The sequence below is a fragment of the Sorex araneus genome, chromosome 1 (assembly GCF_027595985.1).
Source record: "Sorex araneus isolate mSorAra2 chromosome 1, mSorAra2.pri, whole genome shotgun sequence".
NCBI lineage: Eukaryota > Metazoa > Chordata > Mammalia > Eulipotyphla > Soricidae > Sorex > Sorex araneus.
The window spans coordinates 81,954,255-81,968,317 of record NC_073302.1 but is presented as its reverse complement, the minus strand read 5'-3'; the positions used below and the strand labels follow the sequence as shown (position 1 = coordinate 81,968,317).

At 39.3% G+C, this 14,063-nt stretch overlaps 1 protein-coding gene across 3 annotated transcripts in view; it reads right to left on the bottom strand.

Annotated features, from left to right (window-relative positions):
- FRMD3 (FERM domain containing 3) overlaps positions 1-14,063 on the bottom strand; it is a 318,111-nt gene that overhangs the window by 137,654 nt on the left and 166,394 nt on the right. For all 3 annotated transcript variants that reach the window (XM_004612971.2, XM_004612969.2, XM_055139945.1), the window contains exon 3: positions 4,083-4,125. In XM_004612971.2, the coding sequence (XP_004613028.2) occupies positions 4,083-4,125 (43 nt within the window). The remainder of the gene's footprint in view (positions 1-4,082; positions 4,126-14,063) is intronic.

Sequence of the window (14,063 nt, the reverse complement as noted above, 5' to 3'; positions counted from 1 at the left end):
ACAGTTAAAATTCCTACTAAACTGGCTTTAACTGTTTACATACTCTCATGAGAAGTGCTATTTTGAACCTCAACTGGATATTATAAATACTACTTTTTTCCCAGTAAAATAAATAAAATATTTTGTTTTAATTTGCATTTTGTTGTTACTAAATTTATTGGACATCTGTTTGTAAATATAATGGTCATTGGTTCTTATTTCTTTTATGTCTTAATACATTTTTCTATGAGCTGTTTCCTTGAGTTTGTCAAAACACACTTCACATATCTGCATATCATTACATGTTATATTACAGCAAATGTGCTGTCATTGTTTTACTTATGTTTTAATTTAGTTATAATTTTATAGTTATCTAACAAATATTTAGAGAATGTACCCTGCGAGGAAGGAAGGAAGGAAGGAAGGAAGGAAGGAAGGAAGGAAGGAAGGAAGGAAGGAAGGAAGGAAGGAAGGAAGGAAGGAAGGAAGGAAAGGAGGGAGGGAGGGAGGGAGGGAGAGGAAGGAAGGAAGGAAGGGAAGGAGGGAGGGAGGGAGGGAGGGAGGGAGGGAGGGAGAGGAAGGAAGGGTTAAAAAGGAAGAAAAAAAGGAAAGAAAGAAGGAAGAAGTAGATAAAATATAGGTGGGTTTGGAATACAGGAATAAAGATGTGGAATACCACTTTTAAGTGTCTACCACTAGTTAACAAACTTAATAATTTCATAGAAAAAGGAGGTCAGAGTCTAAACTGGAGGATCCTGAATTACCCTAAAATAAAAAGATTAAACTTTACAACTCCAGAGGAAATTTGAAGTCACAATAAGTTGAATTCAGACATAAGTAAATAATGCTACAATTCTTTTATAAAAAATTTTAATTCAGGTTCTATGATTTGCAATGCTTTAAGTAATGGTTTCTCATTAAAATAATTCTAATACCACACGCATCACCAATGCACCCTTTCCTGAAAGACCTCAACCCCTCCCTCTTATCTCAACCACCCCACAATTAAATTGTATGGATAGGTTCTCCCATTATGTTGCCAATGGACCATTACTGTTAAGTCTTACATGTAAGAGAAAGACCATCCAGTCTTTCTCTTTTTCTGTTTCTTTCCTTCTGACTGACTTCACTCAGCATGATATCCTCTAGCTTCATCCATGTTTCTGCAAATAACATGACTTTATTCCTAGTACTTCATATTATTTATTATATACATATATATTGATCTATTCATCTGTAGTTGGGCATTTGAATTGTTTCCACATCTCAGCTATTGTACTAAATGCAGCAATGAACATAGATGTGCATATATCCATTCAAATTAATGTTATTTTGTTGGGGTGATAGATGTCAAAAGGCAGTATCATCAGGTCATGTGGGAGTTGTATTCCTAATTTTTTAGAGAAATATCTATACTACTTTCCATAAAAGACAACATTCCCACCAATAGTGGATGAAGGTTCTTCTCTCACCACAACTCCACCAACACGTGCTATTTCCAGACTTTTCAACATGTGCTATACTCTCAAGTGTGAGACGTGATTCTGCACAGTGAAAGAAACTAAAATTCTAATAAAAATAGACCCTACTGAATGCAAGAAAATGTTTGCACACAATAATTCTGATCTTGTTTTGGTATCCAAGATCTATAAAATACTCACTAAGCTCAGAAAAAAAATTAAGTGACTCCGATCCATAAATGAGACAAGGAGATGAACAGAAATGTCCCCAAAGAAGACATACAGGTTATCAATGAGCATTTAAGAAAGTGCTTACTGTTATTCATAATTAGGGAAATGCAAATCAAAACAAAAATGAGATATTGCATCTAAAATGTTCTGTTCAATTTTTCAAACTTTTAAGACTAATATAATACATGTGGTTATAGGGACCCTGTAGATATGTATTTTTTTGGTCTTCATGTATGCCATGCTATGTATACACAATTGGACTACATTCTACAACTATAATGATAAAGTTAATCTTTGTTTATCTTTGAGTGGGAGAGATAATACAAGGGCTAAGTCACAAGCCTTGCACACAACCAACCCTGGTTTAATCCCTGGCACCATATATGGTTCCCAAGCATCTCCAAGAGTGATTTTTGAGCACAGAGCCAGGAGTAAGCACTACCAGGTGTGACCCAAACAACCATAGCAATTACCCCAAACTTACAGGTTTTAGAGAAGAATCACTTTCATGTTGTATTATAACTTTCTATATGAAAATTAAGATCTCCTAAGATAGTATCGCATTGTATTTAACATTTGACTTATAAGCCACAAATTATTCAAAATTTAAAGATTTTTCCTTTTACATCTCTAACTTCAGAGATAAACCTAAATTTCAAAAATGTGTGTGGCCTAAGGAAAAGGGGCAATTTTGATCTTTGTGGCATTTAAGATCAAATATCAAAGAACCATTCATATAAACAAGCTTATTGAAAAGTTATCAAAATATTATAAAATGCACAAAAACGCCCCAAAATTTAATATAGAGGGATAAATTTAATATAAAGGGATAAAGAATGTTCCTTCTCCTTATCCTGCATTTCACACTGTCCAGAGCCTTCTATGCCTCTGCCTACTACTTTTGATCGAGTGGTTGTCCAAAGTCTTTTCAGGAGTTCCTCGCAATAGTTTGCCCCTCTGGAGTTCCCACGTGCCCTCTGCTCGGTCTCCAGGCACACACCTTGCCTGCCCTCTCTCAGCAAAAACACTCCCAGGAGCCCCAAACATCCTTCACAGCAGCCATGGATGCTTTCCTGTCCCAGAACCGCCACCTTCCCTCCTTGCACAAAAGTTTGCCCTGAAGGAGTGGGACTGGAAGGGGGACAAGGTGAGGTACAGACAAGAAGGAGAGGAAAGAGGCAGAGGGAACCTGGAGGTAAAATGAAGAAAGCTGATGAACAGAAGTGCTGGCTGCTTACTTGCCCTCCATGTCCAGACTTACCCTTCTCCCACTTAACAAACCCCGCCCAGACTCTCTACTTCAGATCTGGAAAAGAAAATGGCCCTTGAAAGAAGACCAGCAACATAGTGTGTGTGCACCTCAGCTCTGGTAAAAAATAGATGTCCCACCTGCATTTCAGAGCCCTGAGAAAGTTTATATGAAAGAATAAATGAATTTAGGGAAGATAGCAAATTTCAGAGGTGCATTTTGAAAACTCACTTCCAACCCATACATAGAGGCAGATTGACTACTATCTAGTACATGTGACAAGGGGAAAAAGAAAAAAATCACACTATCCAGTAAATCCCTCGAGACAATTACCCAAATAAATTGCCAGATATTCTGGCCACTTCAAATTTGAAGATCAGATATTCTGGTCTTCAAAAGCTTATCAGTTTAATGTGTAACAGAGGGACAGTTTAGAATACCAACATAAGCAAATAATTGTCAATTTAAAACATTTGTTTTAGGGAGTGAAAGGAATAGAACTAAATTGTACAATTTGGACTAAAAATCCCAGTACCTTATTTCGCAAATATACCTGCTGCTCTCATACACCCTAAGACTGCACCTCCCATCCCAAAACATTTACCAGATGTCCCATAACCAGGAGAAACCAGTCATGGGATAGTTATTGTCAACAGAGAAGTCAGTGCCCAATGAGGTGCCGTTTAAATAGGGAATGTGAGAGCAGAGGTGGGACACCAAAGGCTAAAGGAATAGGAACTGCGGGAGAAGCAAGAAGAGGTAGAAGCCACAGCTTTCATGGGGAATTGAAGCTCTCATTCACCCACAGAACTTCAAGTCCACCCATTTGTCCCCTGGCCATAGAAACTGTCAAGAAACACAATATGAACTTAGTCTAGCACTAAGTTCCTCCCCACTTGGGGAGCTCTGTTTCTTTTCTCTTCTACTTTCCAATAAGCTTTTCTGCTTTCCAAAAAGAAAGAAAGAAAGAAAGAAAGAAAGAAAGAAAGAAAGAAAGAAAGAAAGAAAGAAAGAAAGAAAGAAAGAAAGAAAGAAAGAAAGAAAGAAAGAAAGAAAGAAAGAAAGAAAGAAAGAAAGAAAGAAAGAAAGAAAGAAAGAAAGAAAGAAACACAACATATCTTTGGATATTCAATACTCCCCCCCGCCCCCAGATGAACACTTACATTTCATTTGCTTGGAGATGGACTTGTTGGGGTCAAGCCAGTGCTGGGGAGAACAAAGCAGAGACGGTGTGTCAGACGGCTGTACCACATGATGTGTATTTGTAACTAAAAGTAATTTTAGTAAAGATAATCCTTTCCCAAAGTACAATCTTGCTTCCCACAGACATTCTCAAGGCTTTACCCCATAAAAAGCAATATTGCAGGTTTAGGAATAATAATGACTCAGGTAAGAGTGTAAGTTGTAGAGAATGCTTTCTCAGTTAAGAGGTGGGTCGTGAAAATTCCAGGACGAAAGGCCAAGGGAGAAAACATACACTTGAACAAGATGCTCTAATAGCTCTCATATGCTCCTAGGGAACTCTTTAATTTTTGATTCTTTGGAAAATCTGACAACAGTTCAAGACTTCTAACATTTGACATGCATGTCTTCAAGCATCCACAGGTCATGGACATCATGCTTGATCTCCTCAAAATCCAAGATCCAGCTGCCTTATGTGCAGTTAATGGTGAGTCACGCCAGCATCAGCCCTGTCACACAGAAGTAGGTTTTCTTTTTTTTTTTTTTGTGGCTTTTTGGGTCATACCCGGCGATGCTCAGGGCTGACTCCTGGCTCTGCACTCAGGAATCACTCCTGGCAGTGCTCGGGGGACCATATGGGATGCTGGGGATTGAACCCAGGTTGGTCGCGTGCAAGGCAAATGTCCTACCCGCTATACTATTTTCTATATGATAGAACAGATGATTTGCTTATATGTCGGTTTCAAAGGTCATCAAGATGAAAAATAAGCTTCATAAAAAAATAAATAAATAAAACGCTCTTCTATCTGAGTATCATGTTGTTGATTACCTTCTGAAGCAGACGGTATGCCGGCCCAGGGACAAGCTCCCTCTCTCCACTCTGAATGCACAAGTCAAACTCACAGTTTTTGTTAGTTTTAGACATAATGTCCCAGAAGTCAGTTAGAAAACCAAGAGTCCCTTAAAGGGGAGTGGACTTCTCACCTAACTAATCTGTGTCCAACAAACCCTGTGGCATGATCAGTAGAACTGGGAGCTGAGGAGGCTAAGGGGGTGGGAGGGGAAGGAACGAGGGTGGGGGGCAGTGCTGGAGCAGCGTGTAGCAACTTAATAACCGGAAAATAATGACTTCAATACCACTGTACTCTATGATTCCTCAATTAAACATAAATTAAACTAGGTAAACAAAAGAAGAACCTCTTTATACACCCACAGCTTATAAAGGCAGTGGATAAGGCCAGAGACCTCTCACTATTGGGTCTTCCCCACCTGCTTGGTATTGGAAAAGAAAGAAGATAAAGATTTCCATCAGGTAAGACTTACACACTCTATCTTATTATGTCATTCAGTAAGCTTTGAATTTCATATTTTTCTTAATGTTTGGTATAAATGCATATAACAAGGGGCCAGAGACATACTACAAAGCATAAGATGCTTACCTTGCATGCAATTGGCCTGTGTTCACTCCCAGGTGCCCTGTATGCTTTCCTGAGCCCTGCCAGAAGTGATCATCCCTGAGGGCAGAGCCAGGACTAAGCCCTGAATACTGCCGTGTGGGGCCCGCAAACAAAACCATAATAACAACAAATACATAATTCTAAAGCTTAGTAAAAATTATTGGACTGGAGCGATAGCACAGCGGTAGGGCATTTGCCTTGAACGCGGGCGACCGTCCCGGGTTCGATTGCCCCGTCCTTCTCAGAGAACCCGGCAAGCTTCCAAGAGTATTCCGCCCTCACAGCAGAGCGTGGCAAGCTACCCGTGGCATATTCAATATGCCAAAACAGTAACAAGTCTCACAATGGAGACGTTACTGGTGCCCACTTGAGCAAATTGATGAACAATGGGATGACAGTGAGACAGTGCTAATAAAAATTATTATTTGCTGTGAGCTTACTACATATCAAGAGTTTCCATGGGCTATCATTTACAGATGAGAATCCTAGGTCTTGGGATGTTTAGCAACTTGCTTAAGGTGATTCAGCAAATGATAAAACCAGAATACAGAGGGATCCCAGGCTCTGAAGCCAAACAATGGATCAGTATGCTATAAAATAATAATTCACATTGGAGTCATAGTACAGCAGGTAGGGCATTTGCCTTGCACATAGCCAGCACATATGCAAGTGGGTGGCCAGCACCATTAAGAGCAATTTCTGAATGCAGTCAGGAGTAATCCCCGAGCATTACCATGTATCGCCCCCAAAAATAAAATAAAATAAAATAAAATAATTATTCTCCTTCTGAACACTTTCCTCCTTCCCTAGAAACTAAAACATTCAGTGGTCAAACAAGAAGCCTGCAATCCAGATCTCTGAATTCTTCAAAAATAAATGTGAACTTCTATTTCAATATCATGAAAAACATAAAAAAAAACTTACACATTTAACCCTGAACACGATGCACTAACTCAAGGCTCCTGGGGTGAACCATAAAAGGAACCTCAGAAAATTAAATTACTTTTCGAAAAACTAATAAGGAGGATCACTTAGAACCACGGTGAGAACACAAAAGAGGACAGAGATCAGTATCTATTGCTATTGTTTCACAGGTCAACCTAAGATACATTTTCTGAAGTAGCTTGTCATCATTTGAACTCTATAGCCCTTTCCTGCCTCATTTTAACCTAGGTGTTAGCGCTCTGACTCCAGGGTGACAAGCAAGTTTCATTTCATGGGTCTATACCAGTTGGGACTGGTTTGTTAGGGCTGGGAAAGAGGGCAGCAGCTTTGGGTGAAGGCTCAGGCAGAAGGCGTGACCTCATCGATTGGCTATGTATGTCCCTGTAGAGGGAAAGGGGACATTCAAGGCATGCCTGCAAGGCATTTGCCATCTGTGCCCTAAATAAATTATTTACTCTAAATTAACTGGCCTCTTTGTTGTCCTACAAAATATACCTTACAGTGTCAGATGAACTCTATTCCACCTCCACTCAGAGGATTCACACCTTATCCTCACTTTTCAAGCCCTTATTCTTATGAGATATAAGGACAAGACCCTTAGAAATGCCTAAACTCATGGCTTGTACCAAACCTACACTAATTTTTTCCCTGTATATATTTATATAATCATATGACTTATAAATGAGACACAGTAATAAATTAGCAACAATGAAATAGAGCAATGACAACAATATGCAATAATGAAAGTTAATAAAAATTCTCTCCAAAGTATCTCATTCAACACAACAGTTTCAGACTGTGTCAACCACAGATCAAGGAAAACAAACAGTACGAAGGAGGAACTGCTTCCCCAGGACATTCCTCTGCAAGGAGCTTGTCCTGGTGCGCAGAACCTAAAGAAAATTAACCAGCAGCAATGGTGTTTAAGGGATTGTACAGCCAGTGATTCTCTTTAAAGAGTGCTAAACTCCTATTTACTGAAATTACAAGTGTGGCAGGCCCATTGCTTTGCAATTCCTTTATTTTCTAGCATGCTCATGTGAATAAAGAGGAATGTAACAAATTTTTCACTGAAAAATTTTCCATATAAAATTGCAGTTTAAAAAATAATTTAATTTCTGGGGCTGGAGCGATTTGAATCCCAGCATCCCATATGGTCCCCTGAGCACCGACAGAGGTAATTTCTGAGTGCAGAGCCAGGAGTAACCCCTGTGTATCGCTGGGTGTGACCCAAAAAGCAAAATAATAACAATAATAATAATAATTTAATTTCAGGCACCATGATTTAACATATTGATAATGGTAGCATTTCATAAATAAAGCATTCCAGCCCTCTACCTCCACTATGTCCCAGTGTCCTCCCAAATCACCCTTGTTGTCCTATGCCCTCATCCCCCTTTCAGTGTTACGCCACACATAACATTAATGTGCATTGTATTAAACTGTGAGTTCAGGAAATTACTAATTCAAACATTAAATCATACTATATTCTTTATAATATCATATTTTTGATGAGGGCTGGAGCAATAGCACAGCGGTAGGGCATTCGCCTTTCACACGGCCAACCCGTGTTTGATTCCTCTGCCCCTCTCAGAGAGCCTGGCAAGCTACCGAGAGTATTATGCCCGCACAGCAGAGCCTGGCAAACTACCCATGGCGTATTGGGTATGCCAAACACAGTAACAATAAGTCTCACAATGAGAGACGTTACTGGTGCCCGCTCGAACAAATCAATGAGCAACAGGATGACAGTGACAGTGACAGTGACACTTTATAATATATAATAAAGATACCTAGAGAGCCACAGACCAAGAAATCCTGGGGATTTCTAACTATGGATCATGTAATTACTGTGCATTCTTTTAAAAATATATTTTAGAATATACTTCTTTTAGAAATACAAAAAGAATCATGTATTTTTAAAAATACATAACTAGCAGCTAAATATATTTGCTTGTTCATTGGACATAAAGCTTGGAATATGCATTAGCTTGCTACTTTCCTTTTAACTGCTACTTGGAATATCAGATTTTTTAAAGTCCATTTACTTACTGGAAACTGATATTTCCTCAGGGACAGAAAGGAAACCTGCCAAGCAAATATCTGCATTTGTGGCTTGCTTACTGTAGCTGAAACCTTTGTTTCCACAACTCCCATTAGCATAAAATCATAAAGGGTAAAGAGGGTCCACATTAATCATTGATTCTACCTAATGAACAGTAAGAGTGCCTACAGGCTACATCCTGTGCATTTCCCAACATTATCAGGAAGGTGCATACAAAAGAGGCAAAGCTCTGTGGGGTCCTTTTCCTACAATGTTCTTGCTCTTAGGAAGGCTGTTCTCAGCTGACTGGTTTTGCCTGCAGACTACATAACTGAGCCTCCCCTCAGCCCCCGCAGAGCAGCTCTTAACTAACGGGAGACAAGCACCTGTCCCGGGCTTTGGGTCACAGCCATACAGCATTGCTCTTTAAGACTGAGCTCAAGTGACCTTCTACAGAATTTTGTCCTACATCACATATTCGCTATCCCAATCCCTCACTTTCCAATAAGCAACAACTGATTCAAATAAAATTTAATTTTGATCTTCGAATTTTTTTTTTTTTTGCTTGGTGGTATACCCATCAGTATTGAGGAATTATTCTCACGGCAGTGCTCTGGATCTCTCCTGAGGATGCATAGGAGAGATGTGATGTGTGATGCCAGGAACCAAACAAATGTCTCCTGCATGCAAAGCATGCATTCCAGTCAACCGCTAAAATGGAAACTTATCGAGGGATCTGCTTCTAGGAATTAGTTTTAATGACATTCTTCTTAAGCACCCATAAATCTGCTCTCAATAGTACTTAAAAACCATCCCATAGAGGTTAATTCACTTTTTATTACACTTGAATCTTTACAAACTTTACAAAGTTCCCAGTAAAGTTTCTCAGTTTCAGAGGAATTTAAGTATTAACAATCTAATCTAACCACATTCAAAGTCACTATCTAGAAGATGTTTTTGTTTGGGGATCACATCTGGCAGTGTTTAGGGCTTATTTCTGGCTTAGCATTCAGGGATTACTCCTATCAGTGCACACAGGACAATATGAGGTGGTGGGGACTGAATCCATGTAGACTGCATGGAAGGCAAATGCCCTGCCCACTGTTCTATCTCTCTGGCTCCAAAGACTTAGTTTGATCAACAGCATCTTGAGTGAAAAATGGAATACATGGGAAAACCTACTACAGAGAGAGAGACAGAGAGAGAGGAAGAGACAGAGAGAAAGAGCGAGAGAGACAGAAACAGACAGAGACAGAGATGCCCAAATTCTTTAAGAACCTGATTTCATCTGTGAGGTTGGGGAATAGCGCTGGTGGATTCCAGGATCAAGAAAGTTCTTTCCACTCTCATATTCCACATTCTATGAAGAAACAGGGATTGCCAACACATTTTTCTTTCATTTTCGTTTTACCAAATTCAGCTGTATTTATCCCTAAGAGTTTATTTTTCTCTATCCCTCCATAGAAATGGTGCCTTTCTTTCTCATGCTTTCTAATTTTGATTTGCTTGGGAAAAAGAAGGTAGGTGTGAAGTGACAATTTGTGACTAAAGAGATTGATTTTTCAATTTGGTAGCTACTGAGACCAAAATAAGAATTCTTCCAAAGAAAACAACATAAAACATATCATCAAATATTTAGCTTCTGTTCAAATTGACTCAGTCTAAGATTCCAAGATATTCTGCACACCTCACTGTTACCTTTCTCAAAACATTTATTTCCCTCTGCCACACAAATCTATAGAACAGAAAAATGTGTTAAATATCCATCGGGAGTTTAAAGAATGAACACCTCCCAAACAGAAGATGTGTTCCTAGTCAATCTGATTTTCCCACCACAGCTCTTAAAAGATGGCCTGATTCTCAAATCTCACAAGGCCCCAAAGTGAGTTGGTCCCTATATTCTTGAACCACTGTATGCTATTTTTAGGCCCTCTTGTCTCTACTGTAGGGAAAAATATTCATTCAATGAATGAGTTTCAAGTGTTCCAGAGAGCAAGATTACTGGTAGATCCAAGTTGTTTAGCTACCAAAAATGAAGATTTTTCACCTTAGTGTAAATAAAATCTATGACAAAACAGCAATAATATCAACAATGATAGACAAGATATATTTCAAATTTACTGTGCAGTTGGAATTCAATTTTATAAGAACTTTCCTTGTCTCTGTGTAGCACCATTCAATTCTTCACTTATAAATTATTTTGCATAATAGAGCCCCATGTGTGAAATTGTGTGTAAAGAACAGGAAAAGAAATGTTATAAGCAACACACAGGAACAGAAGACCAATGAAATCATGTGCAACTTTTAAAAATCAATTACAAGCCAGATATTAAATGTTTTAGGTTTTATGATGGTCTCTATCAAGACCTCACACCCTTATGTTTGGGATATGAAAGCAGCCACATACAATACATAAATTAATAGAAGTAGCTGGGTCCCAGAAATACTAAAAAAAAAAGATGTATTTACAAAAATAGGAGAAAGTCGGTACCCTTGGATACTATATCCAAGAAAATCTTAATGTAAAACAGAACAGAATGCAATAGAAATGTAACAGTTTGTAGAATTATGCTATCTTACAAGCTTGTTATAATGGAATTTACCACCGTGTAACATCTGCTGTCAACTGCCACCAAACTGTTTTCATCTGAAGATATTCTAGATGCCAGAACTAGACTTTTAAAAACTCTTCAAAGCAGAGCTTGACTTGTACGCAGCCAATCTCAGTATAATCCCTGGCATCACATAAGGTCTCCCGAGCCCTTCCATGAGTGATGCCTGAGCATAGAGCCAGGAGTAAGACCTAAGTAGTACAAAGTATGGCCTAAAACATAGATAAAAAGATAGATAAATGAATAAACAAATAAATGAAACTCTTTAAAGCAGAGTCTGCCCAGTCAATGGCTGAACCCTGCAAAAACTCCTGACATGTAAAACTGCTGTAAGGCACTAGGTCTGGAGAAGACATCTTACATAGCAAAGATAACTAGAACTCCTTATCCTTGTTTTAAAAATTCACTTATTGAAATCTTAATCCTTCACTGGCTGATCCACGTGCTGTTATTTGTAGGTGGCAGCTTTGGGGATAATAAGACTTAGAAGTCATGAAGGCGGAGGCCCCATGTTGGGATTACTGGCTTATGAGAAGAGGAATAGAGTGTCTGCTCTTTTATTTTGGGGGGTCACATCAGGCGGTGCTCAGGGATTAATCCTAGCTTGGGGATCGCTCCTGCTTGATTCTGGGGATCATGCAGGGTGCCAAGGATTGAGCTTGGGTTGATATCGTGCAAGGCAAGCTCCCTACCTGCTTTGTTACTTCTCTGGCCGCTAGAGTGTGTGCTCTTTCTGCCACATTATTCTCCCACTGCCTTTAGCTCTCTCCTTCTCTGGGATTCAACACAAGGAAGATGCAGGTGGCAGAAAGATGGCTCTCACCAGAAACCAAATTTGTCAGAATAGAAATGAAATCTCTGTTTAAGCCAGTCTATAATGTTTTTTCATAAAAGTCCAAGATTTTATCTTCTGTGGATATAATATATCATTACAATTAAATTTTGAGATTACTAGAACATAAATGAAAACAGAAATGTCTGCTTCAAATTGCCATTTTCTAACTTAATCTGTTTTCATTGTCCCAAGTAATAATGTATACTTATGCATTCTAGTCTTCTGCCCAGTTTGACTTGAAAATTGTCTTTAAAGCAATTTATAATTTTCCAAAACCTGCTGCTCAGTCGCTCTGATATTCTTTCCTCCCTATAATGAATGCTTATTTCTCTAGCGATCTTACTTCAGCCTTAACCTCCTAATTCCTGTCCTCATCTGAACCAAGTCCAAGAGATTCCCACCACTAAGGAAAAGAGTTCAACCTTGGATAACCTCCTTTTAGTTATCCAAAGTTTACCTTTTAGTTCTTTTGTAACTAAAACCAGAACAAAGCTGCATATCCCAGCCTCATTCATTCTTCCAACTGCATTTTGGCATGAAGAAAACCACTACTTCATGTGCTTGTTCCTTTCCTTACTAAATTTATGACATCCCAGTAGGCTAAGTAATTTCAAGATTCCAACCTGACATTATTAGGAGAGTATACTAGGTATAAAATTAATCAATTATGTGCATTTACTAAGTAGGAGTGTATGGGGTGTAGAAGTGAGGGCCACACACCCAGCAATGCTCAGGGACTATGTCTAGCTCTGTGCTCAGGCTGAACTCTAGTGGTATTAGAAAAACCGTATGTGGTGTGGGGGATATCTAAGGAAAATGTCCTAAGCCCCGTATTATATCTCTGGCTCTAATCATGTGACTTTTAGTTAAATACAGATCTCTACTTGCTGCCATCAGGCTAAGATAATTTATCCAAAGCTGTCAGTGTCAGTGCAGATGCAACCTGAGCTCCACAGAGATGCGCTGACAATTTCAGGTACTCTGTGTTTTTTGTTTTGTTTTGTACTAAAAACTCCCAGTGACCTCCCCACCCCACCCCCATATACTTCCAGAAGCCCAGACAGCCACACCCATGTCTCACTGCCAATGCCATGTAGCTTATCTACTGGTCTTGTTCCAGAGTCTCATAAATCTCAAAAGAGACCAACTAGCCGCAAAAATTTCTCAGATAACCAGTCCTTACTAGACTCTGGGGTGACCTCAGAAGTGGGGGGCCAAGTTCCTGCCCTACCAAAGCGCCAGCAGCCACACTTACACCCCAAGAGCTGCTACATGTCTCCAGTTGAACTGCCCGGTTCAATATTCTGGATTTTCTGGACATCTTCAAACTCCACAATACTAACATCCAATAGGAGCACAGCAGATTAGTTAGAAATGTAAAGTAGAAACCAACTAATCAGACTGTCAAAAACATTGACACAAAGGGATTAACTTGCAACAGCATCTTGGTAAACCTTCAGAGAATGATTTAATGTCCACATGGTGAGATACAACAATTTTCACACATTTTCTTTTACTGAGTAATTTTTCATCAGTTCATTAGTCACTTAGTGCTAACAAGCAATAAAAAATAAACTACTGTGGGCCAACGATGGGGGCAGGCTTGAGGAGTGGTTTGGGAAAGGGGGACAATGATGGAGAAAAGGTGGACAGTGGTGGTGGGATTGGTGTTGGAATATTGAATGCCTGTAACAAATCGTCACAGACAACTCTATAAGCCCTGGTGCTTGAATAAAGTGAGGAAAAACAAGCTATTAGTGACAGTACCTCAGACATATTAGAACCACTAGACAGCAGATCAGCTAGATAACAGACCCACTAGACGTCTCCCGCTGTTATGACAGTGCTCTCTGCCTTGTAACTATCGTTTCCAAAGTCCTTTCTACAAAATCAAGTTACTTGTTCATACTTGCTCCCAAAGCAGGCATTCTGTTTTGTTGTTAAAACTTCCAGGTATTTAAAGGGCAAACAAACTTCTGACTAGTGACTTGAGGCAGTGACACAACCTTTCTTTCAACCTAGGGAAGCCCTGAATCCTAGGTTCAAGCTCATTACGAGTTATAAGCATC